This window comes from Lagopus leucura, unplaced genomic scaffold (assembly GCF_019238085.1).
Source record: "Lagopus leucura isolate 7727_CA_CO unplaced genomic scaffold, USGS_WTPT01 Super-Scaffold_100008, whole genome shotgun sequence".
NCBI classification, from domain to species: Eukaryota; Metazoa; Chordata; class Aves; order Galliformes; family Phasianidae; genus Lagopus; species Lagopus leucura.
In genome coordinates, this window is record NW_024962265.1 from 5,618,853 (window position 1) to 5,640,714 (window position 21,862).

Consider the following 21,862-nt stretch of genomic DNA (forward strand, 5'->3'; position numbering starts at 1 on the left):
TTTACTCAAATGCCCATTTTTTCCCTAGGAATTTGCAGTGCAGGTAGTAATATAGAAATATATCTTTAATTTTTTTTTATTAAGGTTTTAAATAAAACTACAAGACTTCAGCAGAACTGTCTGGTACAAAGTGATTCTTGCAGCTCTCATATTGCTAATTGTTTATTGTGTGATGATAATCTCAGTTCATTGCTCTCATGGCATGATGGGTACTGGAGATTTTTCAAACCTTCTTAAGTCATTTTTCTCAGTGCTGCATGCTGCTTCGTGTAGTGGGTGCTGTTGTCAGCTGTATGCATTTGGAGATTAACGTGCATTTGCTACTTAAAAAAAGGCCTTGATCATTCTCTTGTTGATATCTAAGTGTAAATCTGTAAACAAGCTGTTGACCACACCACAAGATCAATAAGCAGCAGAGTTTAACTCCTTTGTGCTTACTAGTATTTAAAATGATAATTTTCAGAGGTTTCAGAAAAGGAAGCTGGTGTATCTTTTAATTTTGTGGTCCTCAGGTCTCTCTGATGCTCTTTCAGTTACCTCCAAGCCTGCAGAGGATGCAGTTGGAAGAAACTCTGCTTAGCCTTCTGCCTCTGATGTTGAAAAGGCTCTGTGCAATGGGTGAATTCAGCTGTCCAGACAGTTAATGCTGGAACAAGTTGCTAAGAAATAGAAAAGTACAGAAGATATCTCCCCCTCCCCCCCTTCCACCCATGTAGCCTCCACCCAAAATATCAATGCTAGCAAGGGTTAGTTTTGACTTTTTTATAAGGCTGTTTTTTGACAGCTGGGAAAGATTGCATCTAACTGAAATGGAGCAGATTACAGATACCCCAATCTCAAATATGGATTTCTCTGAAAGGTAATGCAGGTCTGAATGTGCAGGGACTGTGGAACACTGCATGTTAGGTTTCGGCTGCCTTTTTACCTGTAGTTTATGGTTATTTTGCTGTGTGGGGAGTATTTTCTTGAGCACAGTAAGCAGATATGATTGCAATGGGGGGAATTTTTAGGATAGCAAAACTGCAAGCTCTCAGGAGTGTTTCTATTGCCTTGACAGATCTTAAATTGCTGGGAATATAAACTGTAGCTGTTATCTGTATACATAGACTTACAGATATGTGGTCTCTGATTTACTTTTGGAAAGCCTGCTCTGCTCTGTGTGGTGAATATTAAAGCCTAAACTAAAAATTTATTTCTTCTGGCAGCATACTGAGAAAGCTCTTAGGAGAGCCCTTAGCCTTAGATTGAAGGCTGGGCAGTGTGATGCTTTGCTTACAAAGTGTAAAGGCTTTGAGCAGCCACATCTTACAGTGCGCTGCTTAGAGGAGAGATGTTAGGCTTCTGGATTGCTTAAATTCAGTGCCAAAGGGAGACAGGAGAAATGTTGCCATTTAAGACTGTTGCTCAGTAGTGACCCGTAGCACAGTTCTGCACATCAAAATAGTTTGTTGCCAGTATGGTCAGGAAGTGTGTTTGGGTGGAAGATTTATGCTCTCTTGCAATAATTCCTGTAATTTCAAAGGGAATTATCAAAACCTGCTGTGTAATAGCAAAAACGTGTGTAGAAATTATCTTGGATATAACTGTCTCAGTTCTTGGTAGTTCCCGGATGGTGGCACACAGTGAGCTGCTCACAAGGACAAAACCTTGACATCTGCTTGCAGTTATGGAAGTGGTTTTGTTCATTTTTCACTCTCAGGAGATTTCTAAGAGTATTTCTTAAGGCTCTTTAACTTAGCAAAACACCATGCTGAGGAATCAGTAGTGTTGAGCAGCACTGCTTTGCATCTCCTGTTCATAGAAATGAAAGTAATCCTGAACTGCTGCAAGGCACAGTGATGTGTCTTGGTTATCTGGTTTAGGAAGTTAATGTTAACAATTTCATTAGTTTCCTTGCAGCATAGTTTCCTTAGCGCTCTTAATGTTCGTTTTGTGCTTGAGAATCCAGTTATGCCTGCATATCAATAAAGACAAAAGGAGCAGCACTGTTAATTCAAGGAAAAAACTCAACCTTGAATAAGGTTTTAGCCAAAGTTCCTGTACAAATTTAGGCTTTTCCAAACTACACTACATCAAAAAAGGGCGATTGTTTATAATTGTGGAAAGCAGTTGTCTTGTTTTGTCTCTGACACACTGAAATTGCTTCCTTTATCTGTCTTAGAGGTAATTTAGCTGTGGATTTGGAATTAACATTTTTGGAGTAATTTTTCCTCACTGTGGCTAGAGCCTTATATCTAAAAGCATATTTTGGTGCCTGTGACTCTTCCAGATTTATTCACTGTACTGATGACTCCCCTGATCCTCCCTTGAACTATGAGGTAAGACTTTCTCTATGATTCCTAGGTTAACTTAAGTGAATTACATGTGGGCAGGCAGCCACTTGTGCTTGAGTATGTGCCCAAAAATAATTTTTTGTTTGTTTTGTGTTGCTGGGGAAGTGTGGTTGAGAACTGGAGGTCATTAAGTATTCATTTAGTTGTGGGTCAGAGTCAAGCTGAAGTTCAGATGCGTGAAGCTTCCTTACAGCTTTCTGTTTTTGTCTGTCCAGTTTTGCCAGGAAGCTGAAGCTCAATAGCTGAGAGTTGTGTTTTCCTTATAATGTGTTTCTTGGGAGCATCATGGCTGAAGTTACTAAGAGAAGCTAGCTGTGATGGCTGGGGTTTGTGGCTGATTACTAAGAACTGAAATGATCTATATTATCTCATTAGATATGCTTTCTGCTGCATTAAAATACTTTGTTAGCAACTCAGATACTGCATTAAACAGTTCTTGTGGTGCTGTCTGTTTTATGATAGCATCTAGTTATGTCTCTAATAATTTTTATGTAAATACAGCTTTTTGTCATCATCCTTTGGGTTTAAAAGGGCTTTGGGAAAGTGCATCAGCACTGTTTTGAAGCGCTATCTTAATGGGCTTTAAAGATACAGAAGAGTTTTTCATATTTACTCTGTAGTTTGGAACATTTGGTTATGGTTTTTTTTTATACTGCAGTTGATATTGCTGGGAGTTTCCAGTGCCCACAAGCAGTAACTGAGACCCTTGAAAGAATGAACGTATCTGAATGCTCCAATTTAGGAAAAGCAGAGAGTGCTGGAAATATGCTTTAATTATTGGGCATTCTCTCCTGTTCATGATAATGGTTTGCTTACTATTTTGTTCCTGTGTCCTTATTATAACCAGTTTGTGCTTTCAGAGGCATCACAGAATTCTGCTTGGATGTATACCACAGCAGGGCTTGATCTGGTTAAATTAAATTGAGTTCTCCCATCAGCTCTTTTGACTAGAGAGCAACTTTCTGCCAACTCCATGGCAGATTTATTGTGCCATGGTTTTCTGTTTTCCATGCTTTATCATTAACACAACTTAGAAGTTGTTTTATAAGTAACTTCATGTTTAAATTCTCTGTGCTCAGAGCCAGGTAAGCTGTGAGATAAAATTGGGTTTGTGGTGTGCTGTCAAATGTGGTTGTAAAAACCTCAGTGGCTGGAGGCTGTTGCACCCCACTAAGGAGGCTGTTGAGATGCTGGACTGTCCTCATGGTAAGAAAGTTTCTTCCTGTGCCCAGTCTGAACTTTCTTCTTTCAATGTACAACTTCTCATCCTCCCATGAAGGACTTCATGACCATCTGATGTAGTCAGTGCTAGTGGCCTGTTTCTGTGCAGTCACAGAGGGCTTATGAATATAACAGCTATACCCAGGGTCTTGGAATGTGGAACTCCAGATGTATATATTGACAACGTGGCACGCACCAAACATGTAACTGTGGGAAGAAGTGGCATTTACTACATTATTTTCTGGACATCAGTGTTTAAGTACATTGGCCTTCAGAAAAGGGGGCTCTAAATTGGGAAATTATTGCCTATTAGGATGATTTTTATTTTTGCATTCTCATCATGTGTAAATTAATGCTGGGTCAAATTCTTTCAAGTATTTCCAAAGATAATTGTATGAATTGATCTTCTGGGTGGCAGCCTTGCCTGTGGCTGTGGGATCTTTAAGGTCCCTTCCAACCCAACCCATTCCATGTTTGTATGAACTGCAGGGTAAGATTGTTTTGTTGTCTGGTATAAGAATTAACATCAGAGATTGTCTTACTATTGCAGCAAAACTGTTGACAGATCTAGAAGATATCCCTGTTTAAAAAAAAAAAAATGAAATTACCCTCTGAAACAATGTTTTGTCATTTCTTTTCCCTTTGTAGCTTGTTCTTCGCAAATGGTGTGAACTAATTCCTGGTGCAGAATTCAGATGCTTTGTCAAGGAAAACAAGCTAATAGGTGAGAATTAGAGATTAAATTATTAGATGAAGTTCTTAGAAATTTCTCTGATTTCTTGAATTGGTGCTGAATCTGAACATGCTTCTTCCTTATCACACTCAATTTGGGAATTAATGTCTATAATCTTAAATGTGGCATGCCAGTTTTCTCTCTCCACAGTCTTTGAAAGCCTGCTGCCATAGTAAGCCCAACATGACAGTGGGAATATTCATGGTTCTAATTGTTAATTCAGTAACTTCACCCAAAGGCTGTTTTGTAAGGGATTCCTTTATATTCAGGAGAGAATTTTAAATCATACCCAACCTGCAGAACGAATTCAGAGGCAGTTGGTTATGTTGATTAAATGTGACCACACTTGAATGTTAAGTTCAGGAAGTTGTGGAGGCTAGAATACATCCACAGGTGCACCATGTGTCTGAATTCAAAATATATTTCATGTATTGCTTTAGATGTATTGAATAGATTCTCCTTGACAGGAACCTAGACAACTACTGCACATCCAGGTGCTTGAACTGAGGGGTTTAAATGCAGTTGGAGTGTCACTCTGGAGTTTGAATTCCTTTTTGATGTGCGCTACTGTGGGATCTTTAAAGGATGAACAGAAATGAAAATGGCACAGGATTGGACCACGTAGTAGTCCTTAACAAGAACCATTCTGCTGGAACTCTTCTAACAAGAAAGTGTTGTAGCAGTAATGTTGCAAAGCTGTAATCCAGAATTGATAGGAAGCAAAGTGATTTCCTCCAAAAAAAAAAAACAAAAAGCAAGTTTGTTCACTTTTTGTCCCATACCTGTATATTCAGAAGCACCAAGATGGGCACATGTAAGTGAGATGTCCAGGATTCCTCATAATGATACAGTGGGGAAGGGATATTATGTATGTGATGTTATGTAGTCCTCATTGTGTCTCCTGACATCTTCAAGCACAGTTACTATGCTAGTACAGCACATGCCTTTTTGTACCTGCTAGGAGCTGTCAATAATTTCTCTTCATCTTGTTCCACCTTATTCAGTCATAGGAATTTGCTTCCTGTCCTTTGTCTCTTGATCAGGTGTTCTATGAACTGCATGAAGACTTTTTGGGGATCTGCTGATCTGAGTGTTGTCTGTTCATGCCAATTGCAGGCTTTATTGTACTTCTTTGTAACAGAGTTTATTTTACTACTAGCTGAGGTTATCCATTAATCCTGCATTACTTAATGGTATTGACGTAACTTGTTGAAAGAGGAAGAGCAGAATCCTGTCCTGTTGAGTGATTTTTATGATTCTATTCAGCCTGGAGAAGAGAAGGCTCCAAGGTGACCTGAGAGCAGCATTTCAGTATCTAAAGGAGACAGAGGAAAGAAGTGGACAGACTCTTTAGCAAGATCTGCTGTGATAGAGCAAAGGAAAACAATTTCAAGCTTAAAGAAAGTAGATTTAGGTTAGATATACAGAAAGTCTTTTACAGTGAAGGTGGTGAGACACAGGAACAGATTGCCACAGATGTGGTGATGCCCCATCCCTGGAGACATTCATGGTGAGACTGAATGGGGCTCTGAGCGACCTGATCTCACTGTAGATGTCCCTGTTCACTGCAGGGGAGTTTGACTAGATAACCTCTAAAGGTTCCTTCCAACTTAAATAATTCCATGATTCTAAGTGCTTCTAGAACACAACTGCCAGTGATATGCATCACTGTAATAAATTCTAAAACATTTGAAAGTAGATCTATTACAGAATGTGTACGTGTGCATAATATGTATGCTTGAGAAAGAGAGTGATATTTACTTTCAAATACCCCAGGGCATTTTACTCTGCCTAATTAAACATTCTGCACGTTGCATTACTAAGTTTTGAAACCTGGGGAATTTACCAGTATGGGTTTTTTACAAGCACGCCAACTGCATTTCCTAAGACACTTCCAAGTTTTTTTCCACAATATGTTCCCATGTTCTTAAAATTAATGAGCCTGTCAGTCAAGCTAAGGCACAGTACTTGCAAAGTGTAGTGAGTGCTTTTCCAGTTAGATGTCTGCATCCCCTGCAGCGCTGCCATCTCTTGCTTTTTGCTTTTAGGCTTAACATTTGCAGTGCTATTCATAATTCAAAGTTCCGCTTAAGCTGTGAACTTTATATGGACTTTTTGAAAGAGCTCATCTTTGGAGGTGGTCAGCTTTGTCCTAAAGTAAGACTTAGTCTCTGTGTTTTATGTATGGTTAGAAGAGTACACTGCCGTCACTAATGCATCTTCTGTGGAGGATTCTGGCTTTTTTTTTCCTCCGTAAATACTACATGTTACTCATCTTGCGGTGAGGCATAGGTCTTAGTTTGACGTTTGTCCAGCAGAGTATTGCAGTGGTTTATGTTGACATATCCTGCATGAGAACTTTTGTCATTTAAGATGCGAGTGTTTAATCCTGTTGATGTTGACATAAACTATCATCTTGCATTCAAACAAATGCCTGAATGGAGTGCTTGTGATGTAGTTGGGATGATTTATCTAATGTCTGAGACAGAAGAAAGCCCTCAGGTGGGCACAAAGATACTAGATAATATGTCACTTTAATTCTAGGATTTAAGGTTTCAATTCTTGTGTCTTATCAAACGGGTATGTGTTATTTCATGCTTAATGAGTAGGTTAAATGAGAATCTTTATGATACATTCAATTTTGTCCTCTTTGCTAATTGGCAAACCTGGCCTCTCCCCCTTTCATTTCACTCTTCCACATGGAAGTGTTTTTCACTGGAGTAAACAGGGTGAATGAAACTGAAAGGGCAAGACAACAAATGGAAATGTAAACTTGAGCAAAGAATACTTCTGAAACTCATTTAAAAATAGTGAGAGCATGTGCATGTAAACTGAGGTTCACCAAACAGGGCAGAACTGTACAAGGAGAAAGTTTGTAATGGCAGTGCTTCCAGCACTGGAGAATAAAACCAAACAGCAGGTCATTGTTAACAGTTGAAAGCTGGGAGAACCCTGTCTTTTGAAATGGTGATGGTAATGTGTGTACTGTGACAACTGTGTGCTGTGTGTTTTCTGTATTTGTTTGTTCTTTCCGTGTCTGAAGCTCTTCATAATCAATTAAATTTTTTGACAGGTATATCACAGAGGGACTATACTCAGTACTATGACCATATCTCTAAGCAGCATGAGGAGATCTGTAGATCAATACAGGAGTTTTTCAAGAAACACATACAGTATAAATTCTTGGATGAAGACTGTAAGTATCTTCAGCCTTCAGTTACAAAAGGGAACATAGGCAGGGGAGGAGGGTGTTGGGGAAGGTTTTTAAGGACATTCTGCACTTGTAGTCACAAAGACTTAACAAACAAAAGATTTGTTTACTTGTGTGTTTGCTTGCTGTTTATTTTCTTTAAAGGCTTTTCCCCCCTTAGGCTTGTTTCTAAATAAGAAAAAATCAGCATCTGAGTAACGGGATAAGAAATACTTAACAAAAGGCATTCAATACTAAGGAAAAATACTTATAAAGATGTTTTATGCTAAATATTGGTGTATTCTCTGAAGAAAAGATCTAGAAGTTTATTTTCAAGAACTTATACTAGTTTCTGTTAGAATATTGATGTACAGCATTTTGTCTGCTCAAACTTTGGAATGGTATTTGAAATTCTGCCATACCTAAGCAACCTAATTAAATCGACTCAGTTTGTAAACATGAAATCCTTTACAAATTTTATCAGTAATAATCTCACTAAACCATGTCAGGAAACTAAGGTAGTGTTCTGTTGTGATGTGATCGAGATGGGTGAAAACTGAGGAAAGTTATATTGTTCTGGTGTGGACCAACCCTCAGTTTAGTAACATGTGCACATAAGAATTGTCTTGTGTTGTCTTTCATAAAAAGTTGACTATTCAACCATCAGGTAAGCTCTGAACATGGTTAATAATTTTGCTATTTGAGTGCCATGGTTACTCAGATCTTTTCTGCCTGACTTTCTGAAAGGATTCCTTCTAATGCCAGTCTTTTTTTACTGACATTTAAAAAAAAGAAGTGGCTCTGCATGATTCTTTTTATTTCAGTCTGGATATAATGCGTATAATTATTATACTAATTTATCAGATCTGTAGCCCTAACATTTTGAAGTAAAATCAATCATACAGATCTGACATTATGATTACTGTTTCAATTTCCTCTGTGTCCCATCATAATTTCAGCTTGTATGTAATCAGCTGATAGATAATAATTCAGGGCACTATTTTTAGAAATTGGTGCCCAGATTTCAGTTCTGCTGCGTAGTAAACTGAAAGGTCTGAAGTGTTATCCTATGTAAAGTAGGTTAAACTGTGCCATCCAAATTACCTTCTAGGGAAATGAGGTTTCAGGGTCGCCTTCTGGGATGGAGGTTTGTTAGCCTTTGGTCTTGGGCACAAAACATGGGTAACCCTTCCTGCTGCAGAGAAATGCCATACAGGAAACATTTTCTGCAGGTTTTTTTTCCCCATACCTTCCTTACCCCCAACCATATCTCTGTTTCCACTGTCTAGCAGCATATTTGCTGTTAACAATGAAAGTCTGCTTTTGTTTGCTGTCAGAAGGAAAGGTATTGTAGCTCTTTCCCTGACTCCTTGCTTCGTTGGGGCTTTCAGTGCTGTTTGCTCTGCTTTTTCCAGTTGGTCTGTTAGTATCTCCAGATGGAAGAATTGAGTCAGAGCAGCTGAAGCACAGCGGAGTTGGAGCAGTAAGATAACAGATGGGCAAATGCATTTTAAATACTTTTAAATGATGATAGAACCTTCTAAAATCCTTTCATAGGAGCCCAGTGAAAGAAGTCCTCCAGAGGTATTGATGTTTGCCACAGAGCCACACCTTCATTTGCATTCAGTTCTAAGCAATTGGTGGTTAAGTTTTACTCCAGTCTCACTGGCACGCAGCTCGCTGCTCCTCAGTTGGTCCCTAAAGAAGGAACAGTGCAAGTTTTCCTCTCTGTTTGCTGTTAATCAGTGTCTTAAATTAGTCACCAATGTGCAATCAGTCTTAATGGGGTTGTAAATCCCACTCAGTCTCAATGATTAATGATCACTGCTGCCATAGGCTTGCTCCAAGCTGACAGGCATTGTTTTATAATGGAACTCGGATGAAAAGGTTTTCTGTTGAACACAGTACAAGCAACAAGTTCAGTTGAACAGCTGTGGAAGAAATCTAGAGCTGCTGTGCTTATCCTGGCATTGGTGACTTAGTCACTGTGGGTTTGTCTTACTGAGAAAGTCACAGCACTTAATTCTAGAGGGTCATTTTAAATTGATGTAACTGAGCTTGTGCAAAAAGATTTCTAGGCTTTATGGTCAAAAACAATGATATGACTGGTTTTGGCCCTGAGTTTTGCCTTTGTGCAGCCAACTTGGCGCAAAGCATGAGGTTAAGCTGCTGAGTAGCTTTATATGCATGGACAAGATCTATCAACTTGTCTGCTATTGACAGGCAACTTCCTGAGGAGCTGCTGGGGCTCAAGTATTCTTTAGTCATATCCTGAGTTCAGTTTATCTTATGTGGATTGGGAAATCTCTTAGCTGAAATATTCCCTTCCTCATTAGTGAAGAAAGTGACAATGCAGCATTTGTCTGAGTGTTTTCTAATTCTGGCTTTTCTTTCCTCTGCTGAACTGGTACCGTTTCTGCATGCACTCATGCCTGAATGCTTATCTGTAGATTTTTCCATAAATGAATAGAAAGACAAATCAAAGGTTTGCTTAACCATACAGAACAGAAGCTAACAGATAGAAGCATGTGCAAAGATTTGTGCTTAATTAACCAATGGGAGTGGCACTAGTGTAACTACGCAAGGCAGAATGACTTAAATCACTGAGTAGCAGAGATTTTTTGAAAGAGCTGTTGATAACCAGTAGGTGTGCAGTGTCTGCTCTGTGTGACTTTAAGCATAGCCCTTTCTGTGCCTCATCCTCAGCATGCCCACTGACCCCTTTGTTCCTACAACCTGTTAGTCTTGTTATCTGCTGAAGTCCTAACCTTTTTTGAAGCAGGATCTTTCTCTCATTAAATGTGATGTCTAGCACAGTGCAGGCCTATCCTTCCATGAAATGTCTCAGTTCTGCTGTAAAACAAACAGCAGTAATGTAGGCGACAAGCTTTTCTCTGTGCTAAGAGTTTATCTGATGATCTCCATTGGGAGGAAAAATGAACAAAACAAGCCAGAATTAAATGAAAAAGCCCAGCAGACACTGTATCAGTGTATTAACAATAGTTCTTGAAAATTTTCAACTTCCTCTTGGAAATTAACCTAATTCTGGCGTGCAGTTCTGTAGATGTATTGACTTTGCCAGTTGTGTAGTGTACAAGAGTATGTATTTAGAATCACAGAATGGCTTGGGTTGGAAGGGACCTCACAGATCATCAAGTTCCGACCTCCCTGTCACAGGCAGGGTTGCCAGCTGATAGGTCAAGTACTAGAGTGGGTTGCCCGGGGCCCCGTGCAGCCTGTCTTTGAATGCTTTCAGGGATGAGGCATCCACAACCTCTCTGGGCAGCCTGTGGCAGCACCTCAACATCCCCTCAGAGGAAAAATTCCTCTGACATCTAATCTGAACTCTCTCCTCCTTTCATTTAAAACCATTTCCCCCGTCTACTCGTTATCTGTCTGTGTAAAAAGTTATTTTTCCTCCTGTTTATAATCTCCCTTTAAATATTGAAAGGCTGTAATGAGGTCTCCCTGTGGCCTTCTCTTCTCCAGGAGAGTTTTTGACATCTTCTGGGAAATTGTGTCTTTCAAGGTTAACTTTTTTTTTTTCCTCTCTTTTTCAGTTGTTTTTGATGTGTACCGAGACAGCAGGGTAAGTGAACAACAGATTGTTTATTTGCTTAGCAATTAATTGTTTGTTCTGTGGAAGCTGTACCTGAAACCCTAGTAAGAGGAGTCAAAGAGTAGCTGCTTCTTCCTAGAAGTGATCCTGGCAAAAAAAAAAAAAAAAAAAAAAAAAGCTACTTGGTTTTATCAGTTCTGTTCCTGAATTCCTTTTCAATGTTTGATACTGTCAATGGGAGGATAGCGATAGAGTTAGGGTTGTAAGTATGTCTTCGCCAGTGATGTGATTATTTAGTAAATATTTTCTTTCAGACAAGTAGTCTGTCTTCAAGCACATAACTTTAGTTTCAGCTACAGCTGTGCCTGAATTTGTGTCCAGAGGAGGACTGTGAAGATGATCAGAGGGCTGGAGCACCTCTCCTACGAAGAAAAGCTCAGAGATGGGCTTGTACAGCCTGGAGAATAGAAGCTCTGGAGAGACCTCTTCGTAGCCTTCCAGTAATTGGAGGGATCGTAGAATCACAGAATGGCCTGGGTTGAAAAGGACCACAATGATCATCCAGTTCCAACCCCGTGCTATGTGCAGGGTCGCCAACCACCAGCCCAGGCTGCCCAGAGCCACATCCAGCCTGGCCTTAAATGCCTGCAGGAATGGGGCATCCACAGCCTCCTTGGGCAACCTGTTCCAGTGTTTCACCACCCTCTGTGTGAAAAATTTCCTTCAAATATCTAACCTAAAACTCTCCTCCAGTTTAAAACCATTCCCCTTGTCCTATCACTATCCACCCTATTAAACAGCCGTTCCCCCTCCTGTTTATGTGCTCCCCTTCAAGAACTGGAAGGCCACAATGAGGTCTCCCCAAAGCCTTCTCATCTCCAAGCTAAACAAGCCCAGTTCCTTCAACCTTTCCCCATAGGAGAGGTGCTCCAGCCCTCTGATCATCTTAGTGCCCTCCTCTGGACCTGCTCCAAGAGCTCCACATCCTTCCTGTGCTGGGGACCCCAGGCCTGGATGCAGTACTGCAGATGGGGCCTCACAAGAGCTGAGTAGAGGGGGACAATCACCTCCCTCTCCCTGATGGCCACCTCTTTTTTAAATGCAGCACAGAACACAGTTGGCCACCTGTGCTGCAGGCACACACTGCTGGCTCATGTCCAGCTTCTCATCTACCAGACCCCCCAAATCCTTCTCCACGGGCTGCTCTCCAGGGGGTCTCCCCCCCACTTTGTATAAATACCTGGGATTGCCCCGACCTGCGTGTAGTGCCCTGCTCTTGGCCTTGTTGAACCTCATTGGGTTTTCAGGGGCCCACTTCACCAGCCTGTCCAGGTCCCTCTGGATGGCTTCCCTTCCTTCCAGTGTGTGGACCGCACCGCTCAGCTGCTGTCATCCGCAAACCTACTGAGGGTGCACTCTGCCATCATCTGTGTCACTGATGAAGATGTTGAAGAGCACCGGTCCAAGACTGACCCTTGAGGGGCACTGCTTGTGACCAGCCTCCACCTGACACAGAACCATTGATCACAGCTCTTTGGCTGCATCTAGCCAATTCCTAATCTATTCTAATTGAACCATTAGAAACAGAAGGGAGACTGACTTTATAAACAGTCTGCTTGTGATAGAACAGGGAGGGAATGTCTTTAAACTAGAATTCAGGTGGTAGGAAGATATTCTTTACTTTGAGGGTTGTGAGGCACTGGCACTGCTGCCCAGAGAAACTGAGGGATGCCCTATGCCTGGAGGTATTCAAGGTCAGGTTGGATGGAGCCCTAAGCTGGTGGATGGCAATCCTGTCTGCAGCAGGGCTTGGAACTAGATGGTCTTTAAGGTCCCTTCTAACTCAAGGCAGTCTATGATTCTTGGAATTTCATTCTATTGAAGGCAATTTAGATGTCTTTAAGATAAATACTGGTATAGTATTACCAGATGGGATGCCATTCAGAGGGACCCCTAGACAGGCTTGAACTGTGGGCCTAGGAGAACCTTGTGAGATTCAACAAATATGAATGCAAGATCTTGCATGAGGGAGAGCTACAAAGGTGATCCAAGGGATGGAACACCTCTCCTATGAGGACAGGCTGAGAGAGCTGGGGCTGTTTAATCTGGAGATGAAAAGGCTGTGAGGTGACCTGAGTGTGATCTTTCAGTATCTAACGGGGAGCTAGAGGAAAGAAGGGGGCAGACTCTTTAGCAGGGTCTGTGGTGACAGAACAAGGGAAAATGGCTTCAAGCTTAAAGAGGATAGATTTAAGTTGGATACAAGGAAAAAGTTTCCTGGTGAGGGTGGTGAGACACTGGAACAGGTTGCCCAGAGATGTGATTGATGCCCTTTCCCTGAAGACTTTCAAGGCGAGGATGGGTAAGACCCTGGGCAACCTGATGTAGCTGTAGGTGTTCCTGTTCACTGCAGGAGAGTTGGAGTAGATGGCATTTAAAGGTTCCTTCTAGGTCTAAGGATTCTATGGTAAATAGCTTAAGTGAAGCACTGCTCACTCTATGTAGTGCCTACTATAGGTGGTTTTGACAGAAATGTAACTAAGAGTTCAGCTGGAATTAGTAGTCTATTTCAAAAAATGAGGAGGGTGATGTTTTGCTCACTAAAAGAAATTCAGTAGATTCTTAGCAGTTTTTCTTAAAAAAATAAAATAAAAATATCCCTATAGCATCTGAACTCATCAAAGTTAATCATTTCTTTAGAATGTTCTTCAGCAGTTGAAAAAATAACTCTTACTCTAGGATACAAAGGAACGATCATCAAGAGAGTATATGATTGTTGTATTCCCAGTTTAAAGCAGATGGAAGCTATTTTTTTTTTCCTGTTCAAATTGTTCCAGCTGTGGTTGAGTGCTCAGCAAGTTGAAACACTGAGCATGCAGATAGTGACAGAATGGGGAGAGATGTCCCATCCTAACTTGAAATGCTAGCCACCTTCACTTCTCCTAGTGTCAACCTACAGAAACAGGTCATGTGAGCTATGCTCTAACAGCACGTACATATTGTCTTAAAGGAGTCCACAACTGAAAAATCCAAAAGCTGATTTTAGGAATGACATTCAGTCACTGAGTTAAGTTAGGAATATTTGTACTTAGTTTGTATAAAAACTTTGATTTCTGATGAAGTATTTTGTAATTGTGTAATAGTAAATCATGCCGTAGTTCGTGAAACAGAAACAAAAGAAATGTGTGATGTGGAAAATTACTGTATTGTTACTGAGCCCAGCTTTCACTGTAAGTATCCAGAGTCAGGCTAAAAGCAGCCATGCTGAATGGCATGTGAAACTTACCTGCCTGGATTCAAACCATCAGATGTGAGGATGCTGTCAGATGAAACAAGGAGCAGTGCTTCAGCATCTAACCAAGCCCTGCTTTTGGGTACTCTGCCTCACAACTGAAGTGTGAAGACAGTTTATTTAAGTAAGAGGCTTCAGCCTCTGTGATCTCAAATAAACAGTGTTTCTTCATCTGTCAGGATAGAATATATCTGTTTGTAGATAACTCTCAGTGCCTTCTACCCTCGAGTCTTGTAAACTGCCAGATAATCCTTTGTGTGTCAAATCCTCCTCCTTTCACACATACTTCTGTGGTTTGCAATTGTATTATTCATTGCTCCCTTTGTATGTGAGATATAGGCAGCAAAAGAATATTGAGTATTGCTGAATCTGATTAATTTCCAGAGCCCATGCTCTTCCTTGGGCTGGTTGCATGGCAACCTCACCTACAGAATGAAAGAAATGTCCGATGTCTGCTTATTTTAAATTCTTTCAACTCTAAAATATTCCACTTGGAGAAGCTTGTTTCCTTACTGTGGCTGTGGAAGAGAGCAAGCCACTCCACCTGTTCTGCAGTTGCTTGAGAGGCTGCAGAGTGGTCTGCCACAGGTCCAGCTTATTGAGTTGGAATGACAGTGCCCTGGTTTGAGGGCGAACTTTTCTGTGGCTGACCTTTCCTTTTACTCTCTCTTCACTGAGCTCTTCTGAGCTAGTACCTGGTTTGGCAGACAGACCTTCTTTTAAGGCAGAAATGCTGTTATACAGTTTTCAAAGCTGGATGATCTGAATACCTTGCCCTAGAGAGGTCATGTTGGAGGACCAGTAGCCTGTTTCCATTTGGATTGGCTTTTTTTGCACAACAGCTGACAAGAGTTTCAGCTCTGCTGTTGCTTCTGGTAATACCTCTTACAAGTTCTACGCCTTGTAACCATGTTCAAGACAAGTCACTGTGTTACGGAAGACCAGTGCAAAGCTTCAGGCCACTGCAAATCACCAACTCTCTTCTTGTTAACATGCAAACCAGCACTAGCATCTATCTGCCTTGTGAGCACTGTCAGTGTGCTTGCAGGTGCAGCTGAAGCTAGGGAAATGTAACAGTTTTGTTTGCATTTTATCTTTTAACTTCCTTTAAACAGTCTTTGTCACAAGCATTTCCTTTCAGCAGCATACTGCTTAATGCTTTAGAAAAACAAAACATGAAGCTGTCATGATACGGTAAATCTATCGGTTCCTGTTTTAGGATGAGGGGAAAAAAAAGTTATGTAATAACATGATTTTTTTTTTTAATCCAGATAAGAACAGCCTTGCTTCTCTGGCTTGTGCAATTCTGTTCTCTCATATGGTAAAGATGCCAGAAGACTGCAGATAAATAGCTGTACTATTGCTCTTTAGATACACAGTGTGTATCACCTCAAATGGCATTTAAATCATAAAATTCAAAGTAGGACTTGAATGGATATTTTACTTAGAGAAAATACGGTTTAGTTACTCACCCAGAGCTATGTACATTCCCTTTAATGAAACCTGAGAAAGGATGTTGTTGGCCACTTTCCATCCATTTGCAACTAATGGAGCTCAGCGTAGATTTAAGATGGTCTCGAGGTGTTGCAGTTGGAGTACCACTGTCTGCAGAGAGAGGGAGAAATGTTTCTGTGAGCACCTGAGCAGACAGATGTTCCTTTCAGTAGTCAAAAATGTTTTTCAGGTTTGTTTTTTTTCCAGGTACACCTTTTCCCCAAGAAATCTTGAATTCCTATTTATGGAAAAAAGAAGTTTCATGTATTTGGGGTGAGAAAAAGACTCTGAGAAAGCCTGTCATGGGGAAATCCTTTATTGAGTGTAAACATTTCTGATGCAAGGAAAGATTCTCTGAACTGCAGAATGAACTTTGCCAGCCATTGCTTCTGTCTGTGATTAAATTGGTCCATTAATTTGTTTTTCTAGAGTTATAAAATGCATGTGAATTTCAGATTCCTCCTTCTGATGCCTAGTGAGATGTTCCCATTAACAAAAGTTGCTTTTTCTCATTGCTTATAATGAGAGTTTGTGACTCTGTTTCTGGGAGGAACAGAGAAGCAAAATGATAGCAGAGCTTGTCCCTTTTTGCTGTCTGTGGTAGTGGTGTCAGTTTTGGTTCACAGGTTTTCCAATTTAGCCATGCAGGTCTGTGCTGTTACATTCTTCCATAACAAGTAAGAAACAGTTCAGGTCTGTGTCCTTGCGGTTCCCAGTTTCTTTTGTAGCTGTCTGTTTTAGCACTGCTCTTACAGTTCTCTGGCTTCTTAAAACTTGCTTTGAGACAGCTGTACCCAATTGATCTACCCTGAGAGGCAGACCACTACAGGTCTGTGCACAGCCAGGTTGCTGTGTTGGCACAGCTCCCATTTACAAGAAATATTGCTGGTTTCATTTGTGGTGGGACTTCCCCAACCTGCATTAGTAACTCAGTATAGGTTGTGACAGACTGTTTTTAGCCTCTAGCAGTTCTCTGCTGTTGTATGGGTTTATATTCGTTTCTTACTCTACAGCACTTAAATGCTGTGAGCGTGGCTTAGGTGGTGTGGGTGGAAATCTCCATGTTACTCTACGACTGAAGGCTTCAAAGGAATGAATCTACATGTTAGAAAACAGATGGCTGTGGTATAATAGTTAAAGATACATTGAAGTTTGCATCAAGATAGGATCTTTTAAAGACAGAAGATCATTCAGGAAGGAGAGTGAGTAAAGGAAAGCAAATTTTTTTAGTAACTGCACAGTTCTCAGGTGTGATTTCCAGTTGGTTTTTAATAAAGTAAATCCCATCAATCCATCATCCCACTGATGTTTCAGAAACCTTCGTCTCCCTGTTTGGAAGATCTGACTTCTTCTGTGTGTGGCAGGTGTTTTGCTAGTTCTCAGTACCACCTGTATTCATATTTTGTTATGAAGTTTTTGTTTTATTGGATGACGCTTCCTTGGGTAAGAAGAGGTGCAGCTTCAGCACAGGGCTATCTTGAGATGGCTCAAGGAACACAAGTCCTTTCTTGCTCCTTGGCAGACTTCTGTTACCTTTAATAAGTCATGTCAATCTCTCTGCGTACGTTCTTCACTTGTAGAATAGGCGTGCTCTTGTGCACACTACCAGAACTGTTTGACATATGAATATGTTGGAGGTATGGCAGGAAAAATTAGCCTGGACTACTAAGGGTTATATTAAAAATGCCCTTGTGGTTTTTTCAATCTATATCTATGCAGCATCTTTCAGCTTTCATGATCTCCACCAGCAAATTGCAGGCCTTGCTCTGTATTTTTACAGTCCGTTCTGAGAACAAGAATAGCAATCCTTTCAGGCTGCTGAATGTATAGGAGTGCTGAGGTGACTTTTGATGGAAAGCGAAATACCTGGGTTTTATTTCTTTGTATTTCTTTTTTTTCTCTTCCTTGTTCATGCTGTCTGGAGATCATGGAGGATTTCTGTGGTTTCACCTTGGCATAGAACTGCACGTTATGTAGAGCTGAATTCAGTTTACTTGAGCTCTGTCTGATCTTCTGTCAAAAATAATAATAGTAATAATAAAAATATAAAGCCAGAGCTTGCTGTGTTTTAAAACTGTTTGCCTAATGTAAAGTATGTTACAATATTTTCAGCATGTAAGAACAGATGCTTTCAGTTTTGGCATCTATTTTTGTCTCTAAAGACCAGGCATATTACAGTAGTATAAGTGCATGCATGTTCTGGCTCTATTTAAAACTATGTGACTTGTTTTAATTCTTCTGTTGTTACATTGCAGGGTAAGATTTGGTTAATAGATTTTAATCCATTTGGAGAAGTAACAGACTCACTGCTGTTTACGTGGGATGAACTGACCTCTGGGAGAAATCTGAAAGGCGACCAGAGTGAAGGGGAAGCAACAGAACAGGTACAGCTCTGCTGCTAGGGAGCTGGCTAGCAAATCCAGAAGGCATTAGGGCCTCTGCTGCTTCTTTTTTCATAACTGAATTATGGTGCAAATCCCACTGAAGTAAATGAAAGTCCTCAGCTCTTGAAATGTAAACTCTTTGTGAGTAGAATCAATCTATCTTTCTGACAGTAGTTTATCTCAGTAAGCAGCACCTGCTAGTGTTAAATGCCTACGAGGGAATTTGTACTTCAAACCATACAAGCCCATATTGCAGTTTTGACCTCATTGTGAGGAAGATGCCCTGAAAATTGCTTTCACTCAGTTCTAGTGTATTTTAAATTTGTTCCACTCTTTTCAATTTCTTTTAAAATCTGTTGCTTTTCTGTTTATTTGCTTGAAGTTCTGTTTTGTTTATTCATATTTGATAGGAAGCAAGAAGAAGCTTAATTTCTGTATCCTCCTCATATTGAACACTCTGTGGGACACTTTGTCCTTTGGTTGGACTCCCTGGACTTGCAGAACAATGCCGTTTTATCCCTGTTCTAAGCTATTCTCTGTGTGAAAACAAATAACTTCCCATTAATTTGGAGGAAGGAAGAGTCTTTTATTTGTTCTCCAGCTTCTTCCTTGTTGTGTGATTGAGACAAGTCCTCACATCTAAGTGGGTTCTTATGAGTGGCTGGGTAGAAGAGAGAAAGCTAGTATGATCTTATGAAGTACTTGCTATTTGTCTGAGAGATGACTAGTCAGATACTGTGGGCTTCTCTTTGTAACTGTAACTGAAGTGACATTATTGAGGTTATTTGAGCTTTGCTTTGGTACCATCACCATCTTCATAACATTGAAAGGGAAATAAACTACTGTTTTCTCTTAGTCTCATGGTGTGTGTAAATTCAGCGATCTCTTCTGCTGGAAGCTGTCTCCCTTGTTAAAGCACATTCCCAGTTCCAGCTTTCCATGGAGCACCTGAATTTTGTTTTGTGGATTTATTTTTCTGGGTGCCAAGTGGTTTACATAATTTTTCTGGTATAAGCCTGAATGAAGAGTAGAATCACTTTTCTTCATGCTGAAACTTGCATGCAGTAGTAAAATCTGTTGTAAAGTTACTGAACTTCCTTTAAAATGAAGTTACCTACTGCCATGCAATTAGCAATTGTATTGCTTGTCAGTTCTAGAGTATCTAAAATATATAATAGATTAAAGTGAAATTTATATTAAGTTAAACCTGCTAGAATTGAGAATTTAGAGATACTTTTGAGTGTTGTATTTTTACCTTCAGTGAATAAATTGCTCAGAAAGCTTAGATCATGGTTTTGATAATACAAACATGGGTTTAAAGAAAGAACCTATGAAAAGGGGCTTAGAGGTGTTACTGTAAACTTTTTCTTTTACACATAGTCACGTAGATTTCCTGATAGCTCCATTGCTATGGCACCATTATAAATATACATATTAAACACATTTCTATCATATTTTAACTTTGAAGTGAGGAAATGAATGTATTTGACTGTTGGTAACATTTTAACTCTTGCTTTTAATTGCACGGTTTTTAATGACAAAACATAGAATTGTTAAAAAGTGCAAGGTTAGTCGACTGCAAGCTAAATAAGCTCTGCTGCAAGGTGACTCAGGCACTATAATGGAGGAGTTCAAATGCTGTTCCTGGTTTTACTCAGACACTGTTTTTGCCTTATCCATCATTCTTTTCCAAAGGACTGTCCAGTTTTTCGTTGTACAAACAGTCAAGTTACTGTCCAGCCCAGCCCATACCTGAGTTACCGACTGCCAAAGGATTTTGTGGACCTGTCTACAGGAGAGGATGTTCACAAATTAATTGACTTCCTTAAACTGGTAAGAGTTACCAGAAAATTTTTACTTACTATCCCTGTAAAGTGGTAACATCTAAGTGCCTGAAACTGCTTTTGTAATTAGCATAGGTTACGTGTTTACATATAAAATGTATGGGTTGGTTCTGTATGTATGTATGCATGTATTTTCTTTCATTGAGGAAGAGCAAGCTCTCCTTTTGATCTCACTTCATTTAATTAATTTTGTCTTTAGGGGAAGCAATGAGTGTAGTTTGACAAGTCACACTCAAGAACCTTGTGGGTTTCTTTTTTTGTTGAAATGTAAATATAAATGTAGTCTAAATGGAAATATATATTTTTAATAGCTGAAGTTGTTGCACCTCAGAACTTCTTTAAAAGTTGCAAGATAAATATATTAGGAAAAACGTGATTCCTTTCTTCCTTCAATAATAGTGACTAGGGAATGTGACTCTTTTACGTGTGGGGAGAGAAGGCAGATTGCCTTCATCCTGATTACTGAGTTCTACCAGTTAGTTAATCGGGTGTGCAAATCTTGTTCTTTGGTCTAAATAAAATCCAGTAGTTTGGGATGAGGGAGAGAGCTGCCATTGCTGGAAACATTCTCTTATACCATTCAAAAATAGCTTAGAAATGTGGTCGTTGTCTAATATCCATTTTATCTTTGATACTTGTGATTTATTAGTGCTCTCACTTCACAAATTGTATTATAGAATAGTTTAGGTTGGAAGGGACCTTTAAGATCACCTAGTTCCAACCCCTGCTATAGGCAGGGAACTGTATCCTAACATTGTGAATTTTCTTTTGACAGAAAAGAAATCAGCAAGACGATGACTGAGATATCAAGAAGTGTCGCAGTGAATTGTGGAACAATTCAATCACGAAATGCAGAAAAAGCTGTGTTTAGGGAACTATTAAGCTAAAGAAAAGCTGTCTTCTATAGTCAACAAAAGAACTTAAAAGCTGGTTTATATAACAATGTAGAAAGCTTCTTCATGGAAACATGGAGGTCAGGGTGAGATCTTCTCGGATTCCAGCTTAAAGGCCATGGCACAGTGATGCAAGCAGCAATCTGAGCGCAACTGACTGCCTTCATATCACATAATGTAAAAATGGATGCTATTGAAATATGCCTTTGGACTCTTTGGTTATAAATAGGACAGCATTTAATTCGTCTGCAGTTAAAACATCAAGAATTCTCTGAATTTAGACACTGTCTTGCTTAAAACATAGAATAGCTACAAGGAAAAAATTTTTTGTTCATTGTGAAGGCTGTTGCTTCTTTCATTTCGTGGAACAAATGTAACTACTAATGCTTCCTTGAAACTTATTTTTAACATAATTATATACTAGGCATCAGCTGTGGCTTTAATATAAATAGTGAAACGTAACATGAACCTGTAATGTTAGGTGGACTGAATCTCATTTCTTTTGGATTACTTAAGAAAATGATTACTATTTTTGTTCTTAAATTCTTTCTTGATACTATTTCATGTTCTTTGTATAGAAGGAAAATTGACTAAATTGGGGAAATGGAAGCTCTTGGTACTGTTTTTTTTTTTTTTTTTCCTATCACAGGGGGGTCATTTTCAGACTAAGAAGCAGCTGCCTTCTGGATGTAGGTGTTTGCATGGTGTCAGTAATGTGTTCTGTTTGCCGTATTTTACTTGATGCAAAAGAAAATTTGGAGATGCTCAGCCACTGGAAACTGGTTCCTATGTTGGACCAGTTATGTGATACTCTGTGTGTATATAAAGTTATTCATGTTTCTTGTCTTGCTTTTGCTGGCAAGTTGATGTGGCACTCAGTTACCATCTGTTCTTAGATGTTAAATCTGAGTTTAGATGT

At 39.8% G+C, this 21,862-nt stretch overlaps 1 protein-coding gene across 1 annotated transcript in view; it reads left to right on the forward strand.

Moving 5' to 3' along the window:
- The window catches only part of CDC123 (cell division cycle 123), a 33,999-nt gene extending 12,722 nt beyond the window's left edge, over window positions 1-21,277 (forward strand). The window contains exons 7-13 of the mRNA XM_042872608.1: window positions 2,270-2,318; window positions 4,203-4,278; window positions 7,361-7,483; window positions 11,038-11,066; window positions 18,078-18,206; window positions 19,902-20,039; window positions 20,826-21,277. Coding sequence (XP_042728542.1) covers window positions 2,270-2,318; window positions 4,203-4,278; window positions 7,361-7,483; window positions 11,038-11,066; window positions 18,078-18,206; window positions 19,902-20,039; window positions 20,826-20,852 — 571 coding nt within the window. The 3' untranslated portion in view covers window positions 20,853-21,277. The remainder of the gene's footprint in view (window positions 1-2,269; window positions 2,319-4,202; window positions 4,279-7,360; window positions 7,484-11,037; window positions 11,067-18,077; window positions 18,207-19,901; window positions 20,040-20,825) is intronic.
- The last annotated feature ends 585 nt before the right edge of the window (window positions 21,278-21,862 follow it).